Source organism: Hirundo rustica, chromosome 18 (assembly GCF_015227805.2).
Source record: "Hirundo rustica isolate bHirRus1 chromosome 18, bHirRus1.pri.v3, whole genome shotgun sequence".
Classification (NCBI taxonomy): Eukaryota; Metazoa; Chordata; class Aves; order Passeriformes; family Hirundinidae; genus Hirundo; species Hirundo rustica.
In genome coordinates, this window is record NC_053467.1 from 2,437,509 (window position 1) to 2,456,553 (window position 19,045).

At 39.6% G+C, this 19,045-nt stretch overlaps 1 protein-coding gene across 6 annotated transcripts in view; it reads left to right on the forward strand.

The window, feature by feature from the left end:
• The first annotated feature begins 1,817 nt into the window (after positions 1-1,817).
• B3GNTL1 (UDP-GlcNAc:betaGal beta-1,3-N-acetylglucosaminyltransferase like 1) overlaps positions 1,818-19,045 on the forward strand; it is a 103,987-nt gene continuing 86,759 nt past the window's right edge. For 5 of the 6 annotated variants that reach the window (XM_040081441.2, XM_040081444.2, XM_040081443.2 and 2 more), the window contains exons 1-4: positions 2,224-2,319; positions 5,731-5,847; positions 5,950-6,049; positions 11,101-11,165. In XM_040081441.2, coding sequence (XP_039937375.1) covers positions 2,269-2,319; positions 5,731-5,847; positions 5,950-6,049; positions 11,101-11,165 — 333 coding nt within the window. In that variant the 5' untranslated portion in view covers positions 2,224-2,268. Of the gene's footprint in view, positions 1,838-2,223; positions 2,320-5,730; positions 5,848-5,949; positions 6,050-11,100; positions 11,166-19,045 lie in introns of those variants that run through there. The other variant, XM_040081445.2, reaches the window with a different exon arrangement.

Below are 19,045 nucleotides of genomic sequence, written 5' to 3' on the forward strand. Positions count from 1 at the left end.
CTCTAAGCAGAAGTTTGTATTTAATTACTCTCTGTGGTCAGCTACATAATATAAACATTTCTGGTGGGTTTGACCGGTTCTGTATTTTCCTCACGGAAGGCAGCAAGGCTTTGCTCTGCATTTTGCTTCTCTTAATGAGGCGCTGTCCCTGACTGGGACTTTTGTTTGGTTTAGGGTGAGTAAAGCAATACTCTGCTACACTTTCTTAGATAAAGCAAGGCACAAAGGCAACATAACAGTGCCAGCAGCCTTTGTCGCCAGGAACAGGAATGATCACATTTAACAGTGCTGTTCATGGAGAGATTAAACTCAGGCTGGACGGTGAGAAGCTGTGCAGATAATTTGAAATAGATTCCAAGGGTGAATTACTGCTTGGCTGTCCTCCTCACCTCCTCAGTTCTCGGATCTGTGTGCCAACCAACATTTTAAGATAACTCTGCTCTGTTTGCTCCTTGAATTGTCTGGCTGTTTAACAGGCTCTTCAAATAAACAAGGGATAATCTCAGGATTTTGCTTGACAAAGATTGCTTTGTGCAAATTTTAGAAATTCTGAATAGGTTGTTGTACAGGGCCTGGTGCAGCAATCCCTTTTAGCTGTGAATACTTTCAAGGGAGTAAGTGGTTGCACAACCATAATTTCAGTTAATAAATTATCAATAATACTTTCCAGTATATTTTGAAACACCTTCCGGTATCTGAAGGGGCCTACAAGGAATTTGGAAAGGGACTCTTTGTCAGGAACTGCAGTGAGGGGCAAGGAGTAATGGATGCAAGCTGAAAGAGGGGAAATTCAGGTTAGACATCAGGAACAATTTTTTTACTGTGAAGGTGAGGAGGCCCTGGCACAGATTGCCTGAGAAGCTGTGGCTGCCCCATCCATGGAAGTGTCCATGGCCAGGCTGGACGGGGCTTGGAGCAGCCTGGGACAGTGGAAGGTGTCCCTGCCCATGGCAGCGGGTGGAACTGGATGAGCTTTAAGGTCCCATCCATTCCAACCCCTTCACATTCCATGATTCTATGATAATGGCATCATTACCACCAACAATTTGCCATTTTTAAAGGTTATTAGAATTTTTTAATTAAAAAATCAGTGAACACAGCAGTTCAGACCAAGAAAAGCCCAGACTGGAGAGATCAGAGAACATTGGCATTATCATTCTCCAGGAATATGTACGATGAACAACTCCAAAGCCAAAAATTTGTTTCCATTTCCACAAATTTCAGTTCAAGCAGTCTACTACCTGCTGTCATACCTCAGTATGGGAAATAACTTTGGAAAAGCATTATAACACTGCTGATAATTTACGGGATTGAGTTTAGAGAACAGGTGGGGAAGCACGGGCAGCATCTGTTGAATCAACGTGAAAGGGAAGATGTGTGTTAATGTCTTAACAACTCGATGAGTGTCTTAACACTCGTTGGGTGTTAACGTCTTTGAAATATGTCTTAATGTTAATTTCAAAAGCAGGTTCGCTACAGAGCCCAGCCTGTCTATTTCACTCCTGAAATATACTAATGGGGAGGCACAAGCCTGAACTTCTGAACTTTTGGGGAAAATGACATGTTTACGGGTGGGAATGTGAGGTAGGCGATTCGGGAAGGTTGTACCTTCCGAGTACCGCAGCACTGGGAAAGGAAGAGGGCAAGTTTGCAGCTTGGGATAAAAGGAGCCTGCCTCCTCCAACGCTGAGAGAGAGAAAAACCCGGCGGGCGTGTGCCCCGGTGGCCTCTCTCCCTTTATTCGAATGAAGCTGCAAGACTCCTCCGTCTCCTTTGTGGACACCGGTTTTTCATAGCGTGATTTTCCCTACGAGTGTCTCCACAGCCGGGGCCGGGAGTGAGTCCCCTCACGGGCCGGGAGTCCCCTCATGGGCCGGGGCCGGGGCCAGGAGTCCCTTCATGGGCCGGGGCCGGGAGTCCCCTCATGGGCTGGGGCCGGGGCCAGGAGTCCCTTCATGGGCCATGGCCGGGAGTCCCCTCATGGGCCGGGAGTCCCCTCATGGGCCCGGGGCCGGGGCCGGGGCCAGGAGTCCCTTCATGGGCCGTGGCCGGGAGTCCCCTCATGGGCCGGGAGTCTCCTCATGGGTCTGGGCCGGGGCCGGGGCCGGGGCCGGGGCCGGGGCCGGGGCCGGGGCCGGGGCCGGGGCCGGGGCCGGGGCCGGGGCCGGGGCCGGGGCTCGGTCGCCATCGCCAGCGGAGCCTCTTCCGGCCGCTCTCGCCTCCGTCTCTGTGGTTGTTCCTCCCGCTCCTCCCCGAGGGGAGGCGGCGATGGCGGAGCCGGGGAGAGCCGGCGGGAGCCCCGAGCCCCCCGTGCAGGTGGTAGGTGACAGGCGGGGCCGGGCCGGGCTGCCCCGGGCCGGGTGTGCCCGGTGCGGACACGGCAGCCCGGGAGGGGCCGGGGCTGGCCCGGGAGGGCTCTCCCGGAGGGCTCGGTGCCGCCGGCTCCGGCAGCACGGCAGCCTCGGCGCGTTCGGGTACGCGGGGCTGGCGATGAAAGTCGTGAAATTTACCTACAGCACTTCCTGCTTTTGTTACTTCCCGTACCTATATATACACACAAACACTGTATGTATCGTGTGTGTGTGTGTGTGTGTGTATATTCTCTGATAACATATACATATCTATAAATATTATATCTTTTGTATATGTATATATAGTGTGTATATAATATATATAACTTTTTAATACGAGCACTTATGTATAAATGAAATGCATCGATAAAGTTACATATACAACTTTTATCTCCATCTGTGCCTATGTAGCACATATGAAGATGAATAGAGAGATATAAAAATATAGAAATATATACTCGCCTAGAATGTGTGGAGTTCAGGGAAATGCAAGTTGTGTCACAATGCTCAAATCCACGTTTGATTCATAGCTGTGTTTTAAGAGTCACATTTGGCTCACAGGCCATGAGACTCTTCTCTGTCGGATGCTGCTGTAAATCAGCCTCAGCTAATGAAATGGTAATTCTGACTCAAGATTGTCACTCAGATGATTCGTAATGCCAAAAGCACATTAGTTGCTTGCAATTTATGCCCCAAATACTCAAAATTACTTTGAGAGAGCTTTATACTCTGTGTAGTTCACTGTTTTGGTAGCAGTCTTCAAGTACAGGAAGGGCTGCTGCAAGGAGAACTACAATAATCATCTGTGCTGGAATTGGGAAGTAGGAGCTGGCATAAAATGTAGCAAAAGGACACTGGAAAACCATTCTAGGTCTCCCTTATGCCTGCTTTTAGTGAGTGCCTTAGCAAGGTTGGTGTTTATCCCTGGAGAAAGGGTTTGTCAGCAAGGGCAGAGCTGTAGCTGATCTTGTTTTGGACAGAAGAAGCAGGCACAGTTTCTGGAGGCTGATACCAGCTGGTATTTTTGTTATGAGACTGCACCTGTGAAATAGTGCCCTGATTCATGTTTTTCCCCTCTTTTAAGTCCAAGGAGATTAATTATTCTGATACAGTCACATGACACTAAAAGCCAATTTATATCTGCCCAATTGCAACTGTTAAGCCAGGGTACAAATCTAGTCATGAATGAGGGAGAAATTAACATCTAGATTTTTGATTTATCCTCAGATTAAAACTAAACACGGAAAACCAGTGAGCTGAGCAAGAATGGTGGAACCTAAGAAACCATCTAGTATGCAACATCAGCAATACTCTGAGGCGTTAATCCTGTTGCTGAGTACAGTTACTTGTGTGGACTTGTTAATTTTTCAGGTTTTACACAGAAGTATCATCAGTAGCTCAGCTCTGGGCCTTAGTTTGGCAGGTGTCCAGTTCTCTATGGTGGTCATGGTTCTGTGGAAATAGAATTTGTTCGCAGTAATGCATTTAGGAGCATGATAATATATTACAAGCAGTTCAGTTCAGAGCACCTCAGTGCCATTGGGTATTTATGGGTTGTTTTATATGTGTTGCCCTTAAAGTACTTTTCTTCTGCTTTCAGTTCAAGCTAAACAGTGAGGTCAAAAATCATCTTGCTGTTTTGCACTGCTGCTCTGACTTAAAACAGGAGTACACCACGGAAAAAAAAGCGAAGAAGTTCCAGTTTTCAAACCAATGGCAAGCTAGTTGATGATGGCTTAGTCAAATTTTTACTAGGTGAATCAGAAAACAAATTGAAAAATAACTGGTTTTTCTGGATGTGCAAAACTGCACAAGTTTGTATTGTCATTGGAAGAATTGTGGAACCCTTTTTTTCCTGAATGAATATGTTAGATTGGTTGGTATGAATGTGTAGGGTCATATTTTAATTGCCATGTCCACAAAAAGAATATTAGAGTCTTGAGTAAATTGAGTATAGTACTGCAGAATCTCAGATTTTGGGGTTTTTTTAGTCTCAAAGTACTAATCTGAGACAGTTATGAAATAATCTTTTTTGTCAATATGTTGTAATTATTGGGTAATCAGTTTCACTTTTTTTTATTTCTCCCTATTTTATTTATCTCTCTAAAAACACAAGTCAAAGGCATACTTCGTTAAAAACATTTTAGAGAGCTTTTGGCCTACTTCCTTTAAGAACTGCTCTGTCATCCTGCCAAAAATCAGGAGGTTCATTCATTTTAGATGTTTACTATTTTATTTGGCTGTGAAACATTGTTAATCATTGTACCTTACACGGGACTGGGTTGTACCTGCGTGTACATCCTTCAGTGTCCAAAAATCTGCTTTATGTGTGCACCTGTGTGTATTTACACGATGTACACGTGTTCACGTGGTACTAAATCTTGAATAATTCGATTTCAGTATCCCAGTATTTTGTTTCTTAGGATTCTCTCCTGCTCACAATAGGAACAAATCCTCTCTTCCTTCCAACAGTGCGTTTGTGGTTATCCCATGTAATGAAGTTGTGTTTCTAGGGACTTCTTGAAACGTCCCATGAGATTTTTTATGAGTTTAGGCCCTTGAGTTCCCCATTTATAGGTAATTTTAGCAGGTACAGACTTGGGCTCTCCCTTTGCAAACCCAGTGTATCGCTGGGCTGATTTCTCAGGGCTTTGCTTCCTGTGGAGGAAATGTGTTCTGTTTTGAGACACTGAAAGAATTTTGGGGGCTGTTGGCTTTTTAGGGATAATTAGATCAGTGATGAGTAACTGAGCAGATAAAGCCCTCCTCTCTTGTTTCTAACCAAATTTAAAATATTCCAGGTGTATTTTCCTGCTTTGGGTGCACGACTGAACCAAGAGGCTGTAGGAGGAAAGCCTGCAGCTGGAGCATGGAACTACATCACAGATCAACTTCCAATGTGCTTTAGAGCAGTTGTAGATGGAAAAAAAAATCAAAAACTTGCCTGCAGCCCCAGGGTCCAGCTGCATATAAGAGCATCTCCAATTAGGTTGAAGAGAAATCAATGAGTAAGATGTATTAATGGAAGACAAAAGGGAGGAGTGTTTTAAGAAATGCAGGATTACTGGAAACAGGTTAGGGTGGTGTTACAGATGTTTCATTTGTGGGTTTGCTTCAGTGGTCTCTCTTGTTTCCTTGGGCCTCTACCAAAAACCATCTTGTGGAACTTAATTTAAAAAGAAGCTTGATAGAGAAGAAAGCAAATCATATATTTGTAATGAAAATAAAGGTTCTTTGCCTACTTTTATATTTTTAAGATGTATTTTTTTTGGTGAAAGTTAGTTTCAGAAGGATCTGCTACTTCTCCTTTTTAATACATATATGTAAGTAAACAAAAATATGCTTCTTGACGTGCATTTGGATCTTTGTTTTTTTGTAGTCCATCATTGTGCCTGTTCACAACAGTGAATGCTGGTTAGATGAATGCTTAAAGTCAGTTTGGGAGCAAGATTTTAAAGGAACCATGGAGCTGTCAATTTTTAATGATGCCAGTAAGGTACGTTTCAAACCTTTAAAATACTGTCTGTGACAAGAGCTTTTGGTTTATTTCACCACACAAATTAAAATAGCTGCATCTAAGTCATTAATTTTTTTCTAGGATGGTTCAGCTGAAATAATTGAAAAATGGAAGATCAAGTTGGAAGAAATTGGTGTTTCAGTAATCGTTGGGAACAACGATTCCTCTCAGCCTCGAGGTGGTATGTAACTTAATAGTGATTTTGTGAGAGTTTGGTTCTTATTGCAGGCACCTTCTGGTTTTCAGTTTTGTCTTTGTAGCCACTTGCACTGCAGTGGGGAAAAAAAAAAAAGAAGCAACCACATTGTTTTTTAGAGCTCTGTTTGAAAACACATTCCAATTTGAATTTGGCCCTGTTGCTCTGGGCCCTGTACAATTTGTTTATATGTTCAAGGAAAGGAGAACTTGGCTTAGCACTTGTGTGCTCTACTCTGCAAAAGAATTTTGTTTAATTGTAGTATACACAATGTTATTAATGCTTACAATTTTATTGTGGCTTTCTGATACCTGATTTATCTTCAGGATATGGGTTTTAAGAAAAAACTAAATTAAAAATTTCTTGCGTAAAGATTTTAAAAGTAAATGCGTATCTTTCAGTCCAGTAAAATAGATCCTGAAATAGAAAATAAATACCTTTTTGATTTTTTGCTTCAATGATCAAATCAAAACAGAGGTTTCAGAAGTTTTGATGTGAGCTACAAACTCTCTAAAGTCCCAGGTATTCACTCAGAGGGCTAAACCAAAATGTTTAGTGAGCTGTCAGACAGGTGTATGATGTGATCCCCTGTTCATTCGCATGCTGATATGAATCACACCCACTGCAGGAGATTACAAACAAATCTCTTTAAACAGATTTTCTCTTGCTTGTTTTGATTGGTTTATGTTTAGGGGGGTTTTAGCACAAAATCTTCCTAAAATGTAAAATAGAAACAAAAGTCAGTTGGTTTTTGGAGAAGCTGTTGTTGAGTGACAGTAAAGTTGGAAGAACACGTCTGTGTTCTGAGGAAGAACAGCAGGACAAAGGAAGAACAGTGTGCTCACATTTTGCACTGGAGTTGTGTAACCAATGTTTCTGTCATTCTGGACTTTGTTTTAAGGAGTAGACAGGTAGGAATTGTAAAAACATTGGTTCCAAGTTTGTGTCTTTGAAGTTATCTTGTAAAAGTCACACTTTGGAAACACTGTAACACAGTTTGGTCAGTTTCTGGTCTTCCAAACCAAGACAGCTACACTCCTGTTTAAAGTGGAAAGAAACTCAGGCTTATTACAGTCTCCTCAAAATTATCTACTTGTGCAAAAGCCCAGTTCTGTTTCAGAAAGTTTGATTTTCATCCCCTGTTGAGGCACGCAAATAAATTGGGAGTTTGTGCACTGAATTCATCTGCAGCCTGGCAGAGGCCCCTGCCTTTATTTACTGCAGTTTCTCCTGACTTTAGGCTTAACATCTGTTTTTAAATAGTTGTCAGACGTAGCAATACTGAAGTAACACAGCATAACCCTTTCTATAAATATTTTTAGTATTTTAATACCTCTAGCATGAACTGTTGTTGACGGTGCAGCTTGTAATATTAGAACTATTGGGCTGGTAATGACGAAAGGCAGAAAGGTTTTTAGAGGGAATTTTTCTCTTTTGGGCAACTGATGCAGCTGGAGTTGAGCAATGTCAAGAATTGCTCATAACCCTGTAACTTTTTCTTCTTTCTTGTCCTCCCACCTCTGTTGGGTGGTCAGTCTCCTTTCAAAACTGACTTCTTTTAGTAGTTGATCAAGAAGCTAAATAGGTTACAATTTCTTGAGTCAAAGACTAATCCCAGAGGTTGTTAATTTGGATACTTAGATAGTTAGTAATGTTTTTGCCAATACCGTGGTGTTGTGTAACATATTTGCCATTTTCATGAACATTTGCTATGTCTAAAGACTTGTTTCTACTTGAGTGTTGTATCAATTGTCTATAAACTAGGTTTTAATTTGCCAGAACACACAAGCAGGATTTTTTTTTTCCTTTTTTTTAATTTTTAATTTTAGAATACTGATGTTTGTTCAACTTTGCACTTCAGGAAACTGAACCAAAAACTGAGTTCCAGTTTTGAATTCCATTGAATTCCATATCCATTAGGGATATGTTGGATTACTTTTGATTTAGCGTGTATTTGTCAGTGTTGGGTGGCTGGAGATTGATCTTGAATAAAGAACAGATCTTTAATAAATTAGGGGTGGGAATGGGCAGCTGTGGACTATTTAAATAATAGTGTGAAATGCACAGTGCTGCTAAAATACAAACCCAGGCTTATCCATGTGGCATACACTCTCAGGTCACCATTAAAACAAGGACATCTTTACTTCATGGTTGTTAAGTTTTAGAAGCAGGTTACTTGAAATCCGTAGTATCTGTTTGCTTTTGGTGATTTACTTTCATTTTGTTAGGGACTAGGTACAATTGGAAGGAGTCTTGCCTTTAAAAGAAGATGCTTTGGTACAGAAACAATGTACTAGTCAGGCTTCACATCTTCAACTATTTACACAAGATTAGGATTTATTTCTGATTCTTTTCTAACATGTAAAAGAAAGGGGGAGAACCTAGGAAAAAAGAAAGGGTCACTTGCCTAAAAAAAGGAAACCTTTTTCTTTCCAAGAATGAGGAATGTTAATATCTCACTGAGGCTTAAGTTTTTATGGCTGTAACCATGGTAACAGGCTCTTTTCACCAAGTAAGCAGGCCTTACAAAACTCAGAGACCTGGCACAAACATTTCATTTTGTTCAGTGGAGTAATATTAAAGAATTTTTTTTTACTCATGCCAAACACAGAATTGGTTGTGGTGAAAGAATTTTTAATACCTAGGTTTTTTTTCCGTGGGGAGTTATATTTATCTTCTTAATAATTTTAAAAAAACACATGTATTTTCTTCTCTCTCTTTCCTCTAAAAGATATCTGGCATGTGAAAAACCTCAGGATGTTTCTCTCTTAAACACAGCAAGAAATATTTTCCATCTATTTCTCATAACAAGTACTAGATATTTCGTGATTTTATTTAAAGGGGTTTATTCGAAGATGAGATCTGAAGTACTTCAGAAAGTTCATAGAGTACTATAATTGCCATCTTGTAGTTGCCTTGAAGCCTCCTTTACCCTTTTCTTACATTTTTGATTCCTTGTAAGTCATTATTATCCACTGAAGGTTGTTGAAATATTTGGGTATGTCAATGACAGCACTACAAAATAAGTCCAGGCTGCTTTAAAGCTGCTATGGCTTCTGATAGTACTGATTTTATTTGATGCTGGGCAAATTTAATTCTCTCTTGGTTTTTGTGCTGTTCTTTTACCTCTTGCTTTATTAAGGGCCTCCACAGAAGTGGGGGTTTGCTGCTTTGGCATGTCCAGACCCGTTGACTTGCATCAGTTGTTTCCCACTAAAACTGCTCATGCCAGGATCCAGCTCTGCTGCTGTGGCAGCTCCTGTGCCTTTGCCAGCTGCTTTTTTACTGCCAGTAGGAAGGAGACTGAGAGTTACTGTACAGATGAGATTAGATATTCACAGGTCTGTAAAAGGTAATGGGTAAACATCCTGTAAAATAGTAAATCCCAAAAAACGCACAATGAAGAGAAGTTAGGGTGAGGATTAAAGTGCATGAGAAAAAATAACACGGTTATAAGGAAGAGCTTTTATTAGTCGTGTTCTGGTGGTAGTTGACATAATGTTCCTTGGAGGCAGTAAGAAATGCAGTCATAAGTCTTTTTCTGTACTTGGACAGCTCAGCAAAATAGCCAAGGAGCACGTGCATTACAACTAAGGGAACCTTTGAGCCCAGTTAAATCTGTTTCCTGAGCAAACTTAAATTTGTAACACATAAGAAGATAAGAGAATTACAGAACTCTGCTTTTTTTCAAATGCAAAATCATTTTTTAGAAACTTTATGGATAATATTATTTAAAATTATTCTGTGCCACTTCATGGTGAGATTTTTTTGCTTTACCCCTAAAGATTTCCCCCTAAAGAGTAAAAACCCTACAGTGTTCCATGTCTTCACAAAGCAGGTCAGGGTGATCATGCTGGATTCCCTGACTTGGTTCCATAAATACTCCAAAGAAAGCTTAAGTGATACACATGTGACCAAGTGGAATCCTTGCAGCATTTTTCAGACTAACACTGGATCTAGTGTGGTCTTTTCTCACAATTCTGCCCAGGGCAGGGACTCAGAGATCAGAATGTTCTTAGGTCCACCTTGTCTTCCTGCAAAAGTGATCCCAGGTAAGCATTCCCTCCTTGTGGGTGTATTTCAGTGGTTGCTGCAGTCCCATCCTCACTTTCAGCTGTGGATTCCTGCTCCTTCCTATTTTTCTGGTTCTGTCGTTTGTTTGATCCTTCAGAACAGTCATCTGCTTCAGAAATTAAGTTGACAAAACACTTTTCTTCTTTGGTTCAGCTTCCTGAAATGAACGGGTTGGTAAAAAGATTCACCAAGTGTCGGGAGCTCACCCTGTGTGCCAATGATGTAATTTCTCTGAAGTGACATTTCAGTGTGGTCTCCATTGATGATACAACATGCTATGGTATTAAAAAGCTACCTTTGTACTCCATGTATGTATCTAATAAATAATCCTGCTTTGGCTCCCCTCTGCATTACACATGCCTTTACATAAATGGCACATGAAGTTTTTGAATTTGCAAACTTTATACTTACACTTTCTACTTAACAAGCACCAAGGAACAGAACTTTCTGAGTCCTTCTGAGAACACTGATGGGAATAACAGCAGTTTCTGGTCCTTCTCTGCCTCTTTTATGATTTGCTGGTATTTTTTAGGGCTTAAAAGATGAATGTATGTACAGCCAAGGGTTTTCAGCATCTGCTCTTTGCAAAGGGTTGGCCTAGACAACCTTTAAAGATCCCTTCCAGGACAAAGCATTTTGTGATTCTACAAGCTGAGATTCTGGATATAAAACCTGCCCTCTTCAAGATACACATTACATATTATGTCTTTGGGGAGAGCTGGCAGAAGTAGTCTTATTCTACTTGACTGTAGAATTCTGGTACTCGCTCAGAGAAGGTGACTGACTCGGGCATCCTATTTAAATATCCACAAATTACCTTACTTTAAATATGGGAAAAAACGGATACTTTATGTGATACTGATTTTTGTATTTTCTTTCATTTGTTCCTCACTTATTAATAAGATTTGAAAAGATGCAACAGTAAAAACTCCTCCACATTTTTATCTTTGCTTTCTCAACAGTTGGATTTGCTAAAAATCAAGCAGTAATTCAGAGCTCAGGAACCTATCTCTGCTTTCTGGATTCAGTAAGTTCATGCTTTTTTGTCTAACTTGGTTTTGTCAATATAATCCTTTCCTTTTTAATGGAGTTGTTGATTTGTTGAAAGACAAGCTGCTTAAAGGTGTTTGGTTGTTAAATTTGCTGGTTGCTATTTATGGCTGTAAAGCTGTATTCCAACCTGTAGAAAGCCTTACATCATTCTTTGATTATATCAGATTTCACAAGCTGTTGTGAACAGGGCTGGGCAAGGTTGGTATTTAGGTGTTTTAAGTATTTTTCTTTCCCACATTCTTCAGAAAATTGTATTGATGAGAAACTAAGAGCTAATCTACTGGCTTTTTGATGTAAAATAGGAGAGGTCTCACCTTCCAACTGGAATTTTTTTTTTTCCTGTCCTTTGTTGGATATCTTCTGTGAAGCCATTCAGCTCACTCACCCCCAGATAAGGATCTCACTTGGTGCAGCTGAATATGCAGGAATGGTTTCACAAAGGTGCCCAGCTGAGCACAGGAGTGAGGCCGTGTGCAGGCAAGAAGAGCAGGACCTTCAAGGCTCACTGATCTCCTGTAATTTCACCTGAAGATTGATTTTTTTCCCTCTGAATCGGAGCTGAACTGTGGGTTAGGGTAGTACAGGCTGCTGACAGGGTAGGTTTTCATACACAATTCAACTGAATATTATGATTGTGCTTGTCAAAAAGTGTTGTGAGAGCTGGTATGTGAACTCTACAGCCATTCTCAGGTTTTAATTAGGGAAATCATGCAGTTTGCAAACTGCACGGGTTTTATCAACTAGATGGAAGAAATTTTTTTTTTGTTCATATGTTAAAATGTTGAGATTTTTGTGATACAGTGTTAGTCAGTGAGGCTGATAACCCTGTAAATAGTTGTTTACATACGTAAAATGGAAAAAAAAAAAAGGGGGAACTTAGTTATGATTTGCAAAGTCTGGGTATTCGAGGCCAGGACAGATTGCATAGGGAGTCTGTAGGATGAGGAATGTGTGTGCTTGAACTGAGTGAAGTCACCTGAGTACATGAATGAGAATTTAATCTACTCTTGTCCCATGGAGTTTCATATCTTCTGTCTCAAATATGTATAGCATGATGCACTGAAATAAATGATGGATTAGTCTTTCTTTTCAGATCTAGTAGTTTCAAAATCACTAACAGTAAACTAGAAAACCAAATTCTGTAAATGAAGTCAATTCATATTTTCATAGTGATTCTTCAGAATTCTCAATTTGTTATTTACCATATATTATAATCCTCCTGCTGCTGTGTTGTTTCTTTTGGCTGACTATTGCAGGAAAACAAAACATCAGGGAAGCAAATTACAATTATTAAGGATTATAACTAGTAATGATACTGTATTTCTGCAATATTATCATTAGCAGGAGTTTATATTTAATATTATCAAAATCTACTTGAAGTGAGTTGAGGATTTTATGGTTTACAGTGTGGATAATCTTAGGAGAAGTTACCAAGAGTTTCTGTTCCATGAGTTTCTATTGCTTCTTCAAAACAGAGGCATTCTGGACTACCAGCAGCCTAATCTTGCTACAAAAGAAATATTAAATGCCTGGCATTACTTCAATGTCTTTTCTACTGTCTCTCCTTGTGACTACCATTTTTTGCTGAAAACAGATCAGAGCAAATAAAATGGATGTGGAAACTGCTACAAGTCCAAAAATTGCTCATTGTTTTGGCTCTAGTGAGTAAACGTTGTGTGACAATAGCTGGGACACAGATGTTGCCAGCTGTTTAACAACTCTGCTTCCACACACCACCTACCTCCTTCATTTCAGTCACCAGCCCAGTATCCAGCTCTCTAGGAAGGAATGTTGATATCAGCCTTTTGGAATGTGCCGCAGCAATGCCGAGGAATCGACCTTCAGAAGTGCAGCCACAATTGCAGGTTTGGTGCAGGTGGATGTGCAGAGGAATGGGGCAGGGGCTGTAGTTTGTGCGCATTACAGATAGGTGAGAAATGCATCTGTGGCTTTTTGTGCATCCCTTTGCTCTCTCTGTGAAGTGAAATGAGTGGATTTTGGAGCATCTTTGGAAGTGCTGGCTCCGGCAAGACTGTTTTCGCTCGCCATTCCAGCTGGAGTCAAGCTGCTTGCGTTATGTCTCTCAACACAGATTCCTGAGGACAACAAACTCAGAATAAATGTGGAAAGAAAAGGTTACAGATCTCAGAACTGTCAGAATTTGATCAGCCTTTTCTAGTATGAAGTGGCAGCTGTTTGACTAACCGCTATTGTGGAGTTTTTTTACTGTGCTTGTTGTTAGAGATTTCACCTCCAAGCTACTGAGGCATTTTTTTCCCCCTCTGGGAAAACAAGTAGAAAAATTAAAGCTATTTAACAATTTTTTTCATATATAGCATTTATAGTATGGGAAAATGAGGGCTAATTTTGCAAATATATTTCACTGTCAGCATTTCTTCTTCAAACTCTCTGCAGGTATGACTTTATCTGCCAGTTTCATTGTACTGTAGCTGTAGTTTGTCACTTCTTTGTGCTGGTGCCATCTTTGTTAGAAGCATTTACCCACTTGTAGCCCAGCACAACTCTTACACTAAAAATTCTGCTTTGAGCTGCCGTTTTCACTGACGTGCACATAAACGTGCCTCTACTTGTCTGAAACTGTATTTCTTTAAAAAGGATCGTGCTTTCATTTCATCCTCATAATCTGTGCATTTCCCAATTATTTCAGGTTTATTCAGTGTGCTGTTGAAGGGTTCCTGACTGTTAAAGCAGAAACATAAAAATGTGTCCTTTTTTGACCTGCAGTGTTTCAAGCCCAGTCATAATCACTTGAGAACTTAACGTGCTTGTTTTAATCTTTTGAAAGGCTCTGTTGGCAACGTATCACGATTTCAGAGATTCTCAGGCAGTTCAAAGATATGACTTTAAACCATGTTGCCACAGTGTCACTGCTTGCTAATAGCCAAAATGCCAGGAGGACACAGATAAGTTTAGTTCACCAAAAATGAGGGTGAACCACCCCACATCTGTCATTCCTCTGATGGAACTGGCGGCTGCTGACCCGTGCCTTTTGGTTTGGGAGACTTGTTTGTATGATTTAAGTTGGGAATGGTAATTCTTAATTGCTGTGTGCATAATTGCTTCATTTCTAATTCCATGTGTTCCTTGAGGTTCAAGTCCAAACCTACCTCGTAGAAGGGGGTATTGCTAAAGGCCTTGGAGGAAGGTGGTTGGACCTTCTCTAGCCAGACGTGGTAGATGTGTCAGGCACATTCAGTTATTAACAGCTTGTTTTTCCAGCCTCTGAAACTTCCTGGGTTTAGAAGCATGGATTTCCTCTTAGTTGCCATTATACATTACAGGCTCTAATGAACTTCTGAAATATTCCTGGAAGATGTGATCAGAGTTCATGTGTTTCCTTTCTGTTCTTGTTTAACATATTGTTCCTTGGGAATGTACCCTCTGATTTAAAAACTGAAATAAGCTATTACACAAATAGCAGGGGTGTGGATGTAGTGGTGAACTCCATTACCAGAAGAGCTGTCCATGTTTCCTAATCAATAATGAGCCCCAAAAAGTCAAAACACGAGTGCTTGAAGGCATCATTCCTGTCATGGTTTTGTAAAGATGTGCTTGTATTAAAACCAGATTAAATGCCTCTGTCTGGTATGAAATGTTAAATGAAGAAGCAAACCTTCAGAATCTGGTTGCCATAACCTCTCCCTACCTGTGTCTTCATCTATTCAGTAGTTACAGAGGGCATTTGGAATTGCTGGTGAAACTTTTACTCTTGTCTGGGTTTACTGGCTTTGCTACTGAACACCTTGTGAGTTACCTGCTTCACTTGACTGCAAACACATAATTTTTTTCAGTGATCTAACTATGAGAAAAAATCAAAGGTGACCTCCAGTGACCACAGAAAAGTGAGATATGGGAAGGCATATGTCTGCATTTGTTGAATAAATGCACCAAGGTGGGAGCTGCTTCTACAGCAAAAGTTTCCTGACCAACTAATAGCAATTCTTAATTAAAAGATTCCATTAAAAGATTGTCAGGCTCATAAGAACACCACATAGATCTTTCCATGTACACGTTTGCTGATATGCTCAAAAAAAAGGAAGGTGCTCGATGCAGTCAGCTTCTTAAATTTGAAATGTTTTCTGTGTTGTCCCATTCTTTCTCAGTTTAATTTGGGAGCAGAAACAGAAAAGTAACATTTTTTTCTTATGATCTTGCATGTACTGACAGATCATTAGTCCCAGGTGATTTGTAGGTGCCATTTGAGTGCCTGGTTCTAGTGGGTTTGCTACTGTGGGGCTGTTCAAAACCCAGCCCCTGGAGAGCTGCCTGGGATCAGGGTATTTCCTTCAGCAGAGCTGTTGACAGGCCAGTTTTTGGAGGTCCCAGGCATTTCAGTTCCCTGGTTCAAGGAGTTGAACTGAACAATAGCAAAGAAAGATTTTCCCTCTAGTCTGAGCAGGTGCAGGATAAATGAATGGACCATTTGATGAATTGAAAGATTTTGGAGATGCCATATTGTTGCTCAGTGAGTGAAACATTCCTCCCGCTGCTGCTGCTGGTTGTGTTTTACATTTAATGGCTGTAATGGAAAGAAGGTGCTGTTGTTATGGGAGTGGAGTGTATCTGCTCTCAGTCCTTTTTTTTTTCCATTTTGAGCAGCCAAATATGAAGGACTTTGGAAAGGCATGAGATGCTGGGTCTGTAATGTGAGCTAAAGAAACCACCTCGATACTGAGCTGTAATTAGTGTTTTGTTTTCTGTGTATTTTTCCTTGCTTGAAAAAAGTAGATGTGCATTGTGCATCAAATTGTACATTTTGTTTTACTGTCTGAAGTGCAGAAGCACCAATTTTTAAGGGAAAATGATGAAGTTACCACTGTGGAGCCCAATGTGGTCCACACGGCCTGGCTGAAGAGGGCAGCTTTTGTATTCAAGTGTATGATAGGGGAAGGCATGCACTTATTTAGCATTTATTTGAAATTTCTTTTCTTTTGTCCATTCTTTCCATAGGGGAAGTTTCTCTTCACCCTGTCAGCTGTATATCTGCTAGGGGCCAACCATTAGAGACTTCCATGTGAACAGAGAAAACTGGATTTTGTTGCAAACTTCTGTTTTGTTAAAATTACTTTTCAATGTAAGTCACTGCTATTACTGTTATCTTCCCTACTCTCACCTAGGAGACAGAAACAAACTAAATATACTTCCCTTTTTTGTACAGGCCCTCTTTTTTTTTTTTTTTCCTGTCTAAAATGAGTGAAAAATAATTTGGAAAGTGTTTGCCTGATTACTGAGGTTTTGTTCTCAGTTTTAAACCAAAAAAAAAAAAAAAACCAAAACAAACCACCAAACTCTGCCTGTAGAAACTGAAGTCTGACAACACATTTGCTGCATTCAATATCATAAGTGCAACACAGCTTTGATAGAAAATTTCTGATTGCATCAGGTACAGTTGGATAAAATATTTTACCACCTTAGTTGTTTAATACTCTAGTTACTGAAATTCCATATTTTTTTTAAGGTGCTCTTAATTTGTAGTACAATTGTTTTGATTTTACTCATTAGAATTTATTTTCGTTTTTAAATACCGGTGTTAAATCCATCCAAGTTCCCTAAGATTATTTCACTATAAGTATATTCTGTTTTCCACTCCATGGTTACTTTTCCAGTCATCCATAGTAAAGAATCTCTTGAAGTTGGATTTTGTAGTTACTTTTCTGGTACCAACCTGAGTCCAAGAAAGCTGAACAAAGGTTTTCTCTCATTTCTGTCTGGGGTGTGATTTATATTTTGTTCTGTTCTTCCTCATCATCCAATTGCTTTATTATAGTATTTGGGATTATGTCCTAAACTGCTATATTCTCTTTTTTCCCCCATCTTTCATGAACTCAGAAGGTATCACAGAAGGATACAGCAGTGCAGTGTGTGTGTAATGCTGCTAATAAAAAAAGAGACAGAATTATTAAAAGAAATAAAGGTCATCCAGGGTAAGAGTTCATAGAGTTTTCCAGCATTAGAGAACAAAGCTGTATTAATAAAAAGAGGCATTTAGAAGTTTTTTGTGCTTATAGTGCCCCCTCTTTAGCTGGAGTTTACAGAATACTGATGCTCTCTGATAGCCTAAGCCCCAGATCTGTAGATGTGTGAGTTTTGCCAATAGCATCAAACTGACACAGTGTTTTCTGAGGGGAACGGGGCCATTGCTGTCAAATTGGGTGGTTACAAAAACATGACATCGACCCCTTTGGTGCATAGGTTATTTTAATTTGGTTTGAATGCTTTCCATGCTGATTTAACCTTTTTAAATCAAATATATTATTTTTCATTCTGTGAATATGAGTGCTCTCTCTGTTGTGTGAGGTCATGAACAGTGAGATCTTTTAGCAGAAAAGCTAAAGAGTTGCATCTTGTAAAAGATGAGGGTAACATTGTTCTAAGCATTGAAATTCTTGGCTATTCCTGAAAATCTTGGTGGGTTGTTTTTTTTTTTTTTTTTAATTTAATTTTAACAAGAAAACATCTAAGGATCCTTAGAAACTTGTAAAGGAGTGAACAAAGTTCAGTTAAAGTATATCTGCTATTGCTTGTATGAAAACCAGGTTTTAATTTACAAAAGTCAACCCCACGTTTGGCGTAAAGAAATAGGATTATGGTTCTTCTTGTGGGAAATAGGGTAAAGGTTTTATTGGAACACTTTCTTGATTCTGGAATTCTGGTGCTCTATTGATAAAGTGGATTAGGTGGTAAATAATATTGTAGTTTTCATGAGAAATCAGAAGGGGTTTTTTTGCTCTGTTGGCTTTGAAAATCAAGAACAGCTGTCATGCTTATTACTAAACATATCCTAAATGCAAAATACAAAAAAATGCTTTTCACAATGTAGTCTTCCCATCTTTTATAAACTTATGCAGGGTAAGAGTCAGTTTTATTTTTTTTTTTTATCTTTAACCTTGAAATGTATTAAATAGTTGGACCTACTTCTGAAACTTTTTTTTATCATGCATTGTTTTGATAAAACTATAGTGGCACCTTTATAGCAAGGTCATTCAACTCTTGAAGCTGTAGATATTCAAGCACTAATTTTTTGTTGTTGTTGCTGCTGACTTGATGAGAAGTTTTAATGTGAAAGTGGTTGGAAATTCAATATTGAGGGTTTGTGCTTTAATAGGAATCTCAGAATGATTTCGGTGTGAGGAACTGTTAGAAGAGTGTCTGTAGAACAGGAATTCAGGGCTCCTTTGAATTATGTTTGCCTGATTAAGTTTATTTGGAAATACTATGAGAAGAAATAGGCTGTGTTAGCTTTAACCAACATCTAAAAAAGACTGCTTCTTTAAAATGTGGGGAAATATGGCACCAACATGGAAAATAATTAGAAAACCCTGAGGTAGAAACTTCAGGTGCCTAAATTTAGGGAAGAAGAATTGTGCTACAGTTTTGATAGACTGTAAAATCACTGTCTAGAAAGGATTTAATTTTGAACAGGAAATAATATCATTTTGAAAGGAATCTCTCCTAACAGTTCAAGGCAGGATAGCAAAGTTACTGACTTTTCACAAAATAATCTATCTTTTTGTATTTAAATAAAACAGACCTTTATGTTAAAAGCGGAAGAAGTATTAACATGAAATTTAAATCTAGGTGATGTGTTTTAAAGCCAGTGTCAAAGCCAATGCATTTTATGAGTGTGGGCACTTCCCTTTTTTCCTTAGAATTTTAAAAGTACTGCTTTTTGTGCCCATGAAATATGACATTTTTAGATCTAGAGACCAAAGGCTTTTCATTTTCAGTGGAACAAGGTACAGCCAGATTACAGAGAACATTTCCTCATCTTGCTGTCTCTGATCTCATGGCTTTAACTGAGGGTAGTTCCTTGTCCTCACGCTGCCAGTGCTG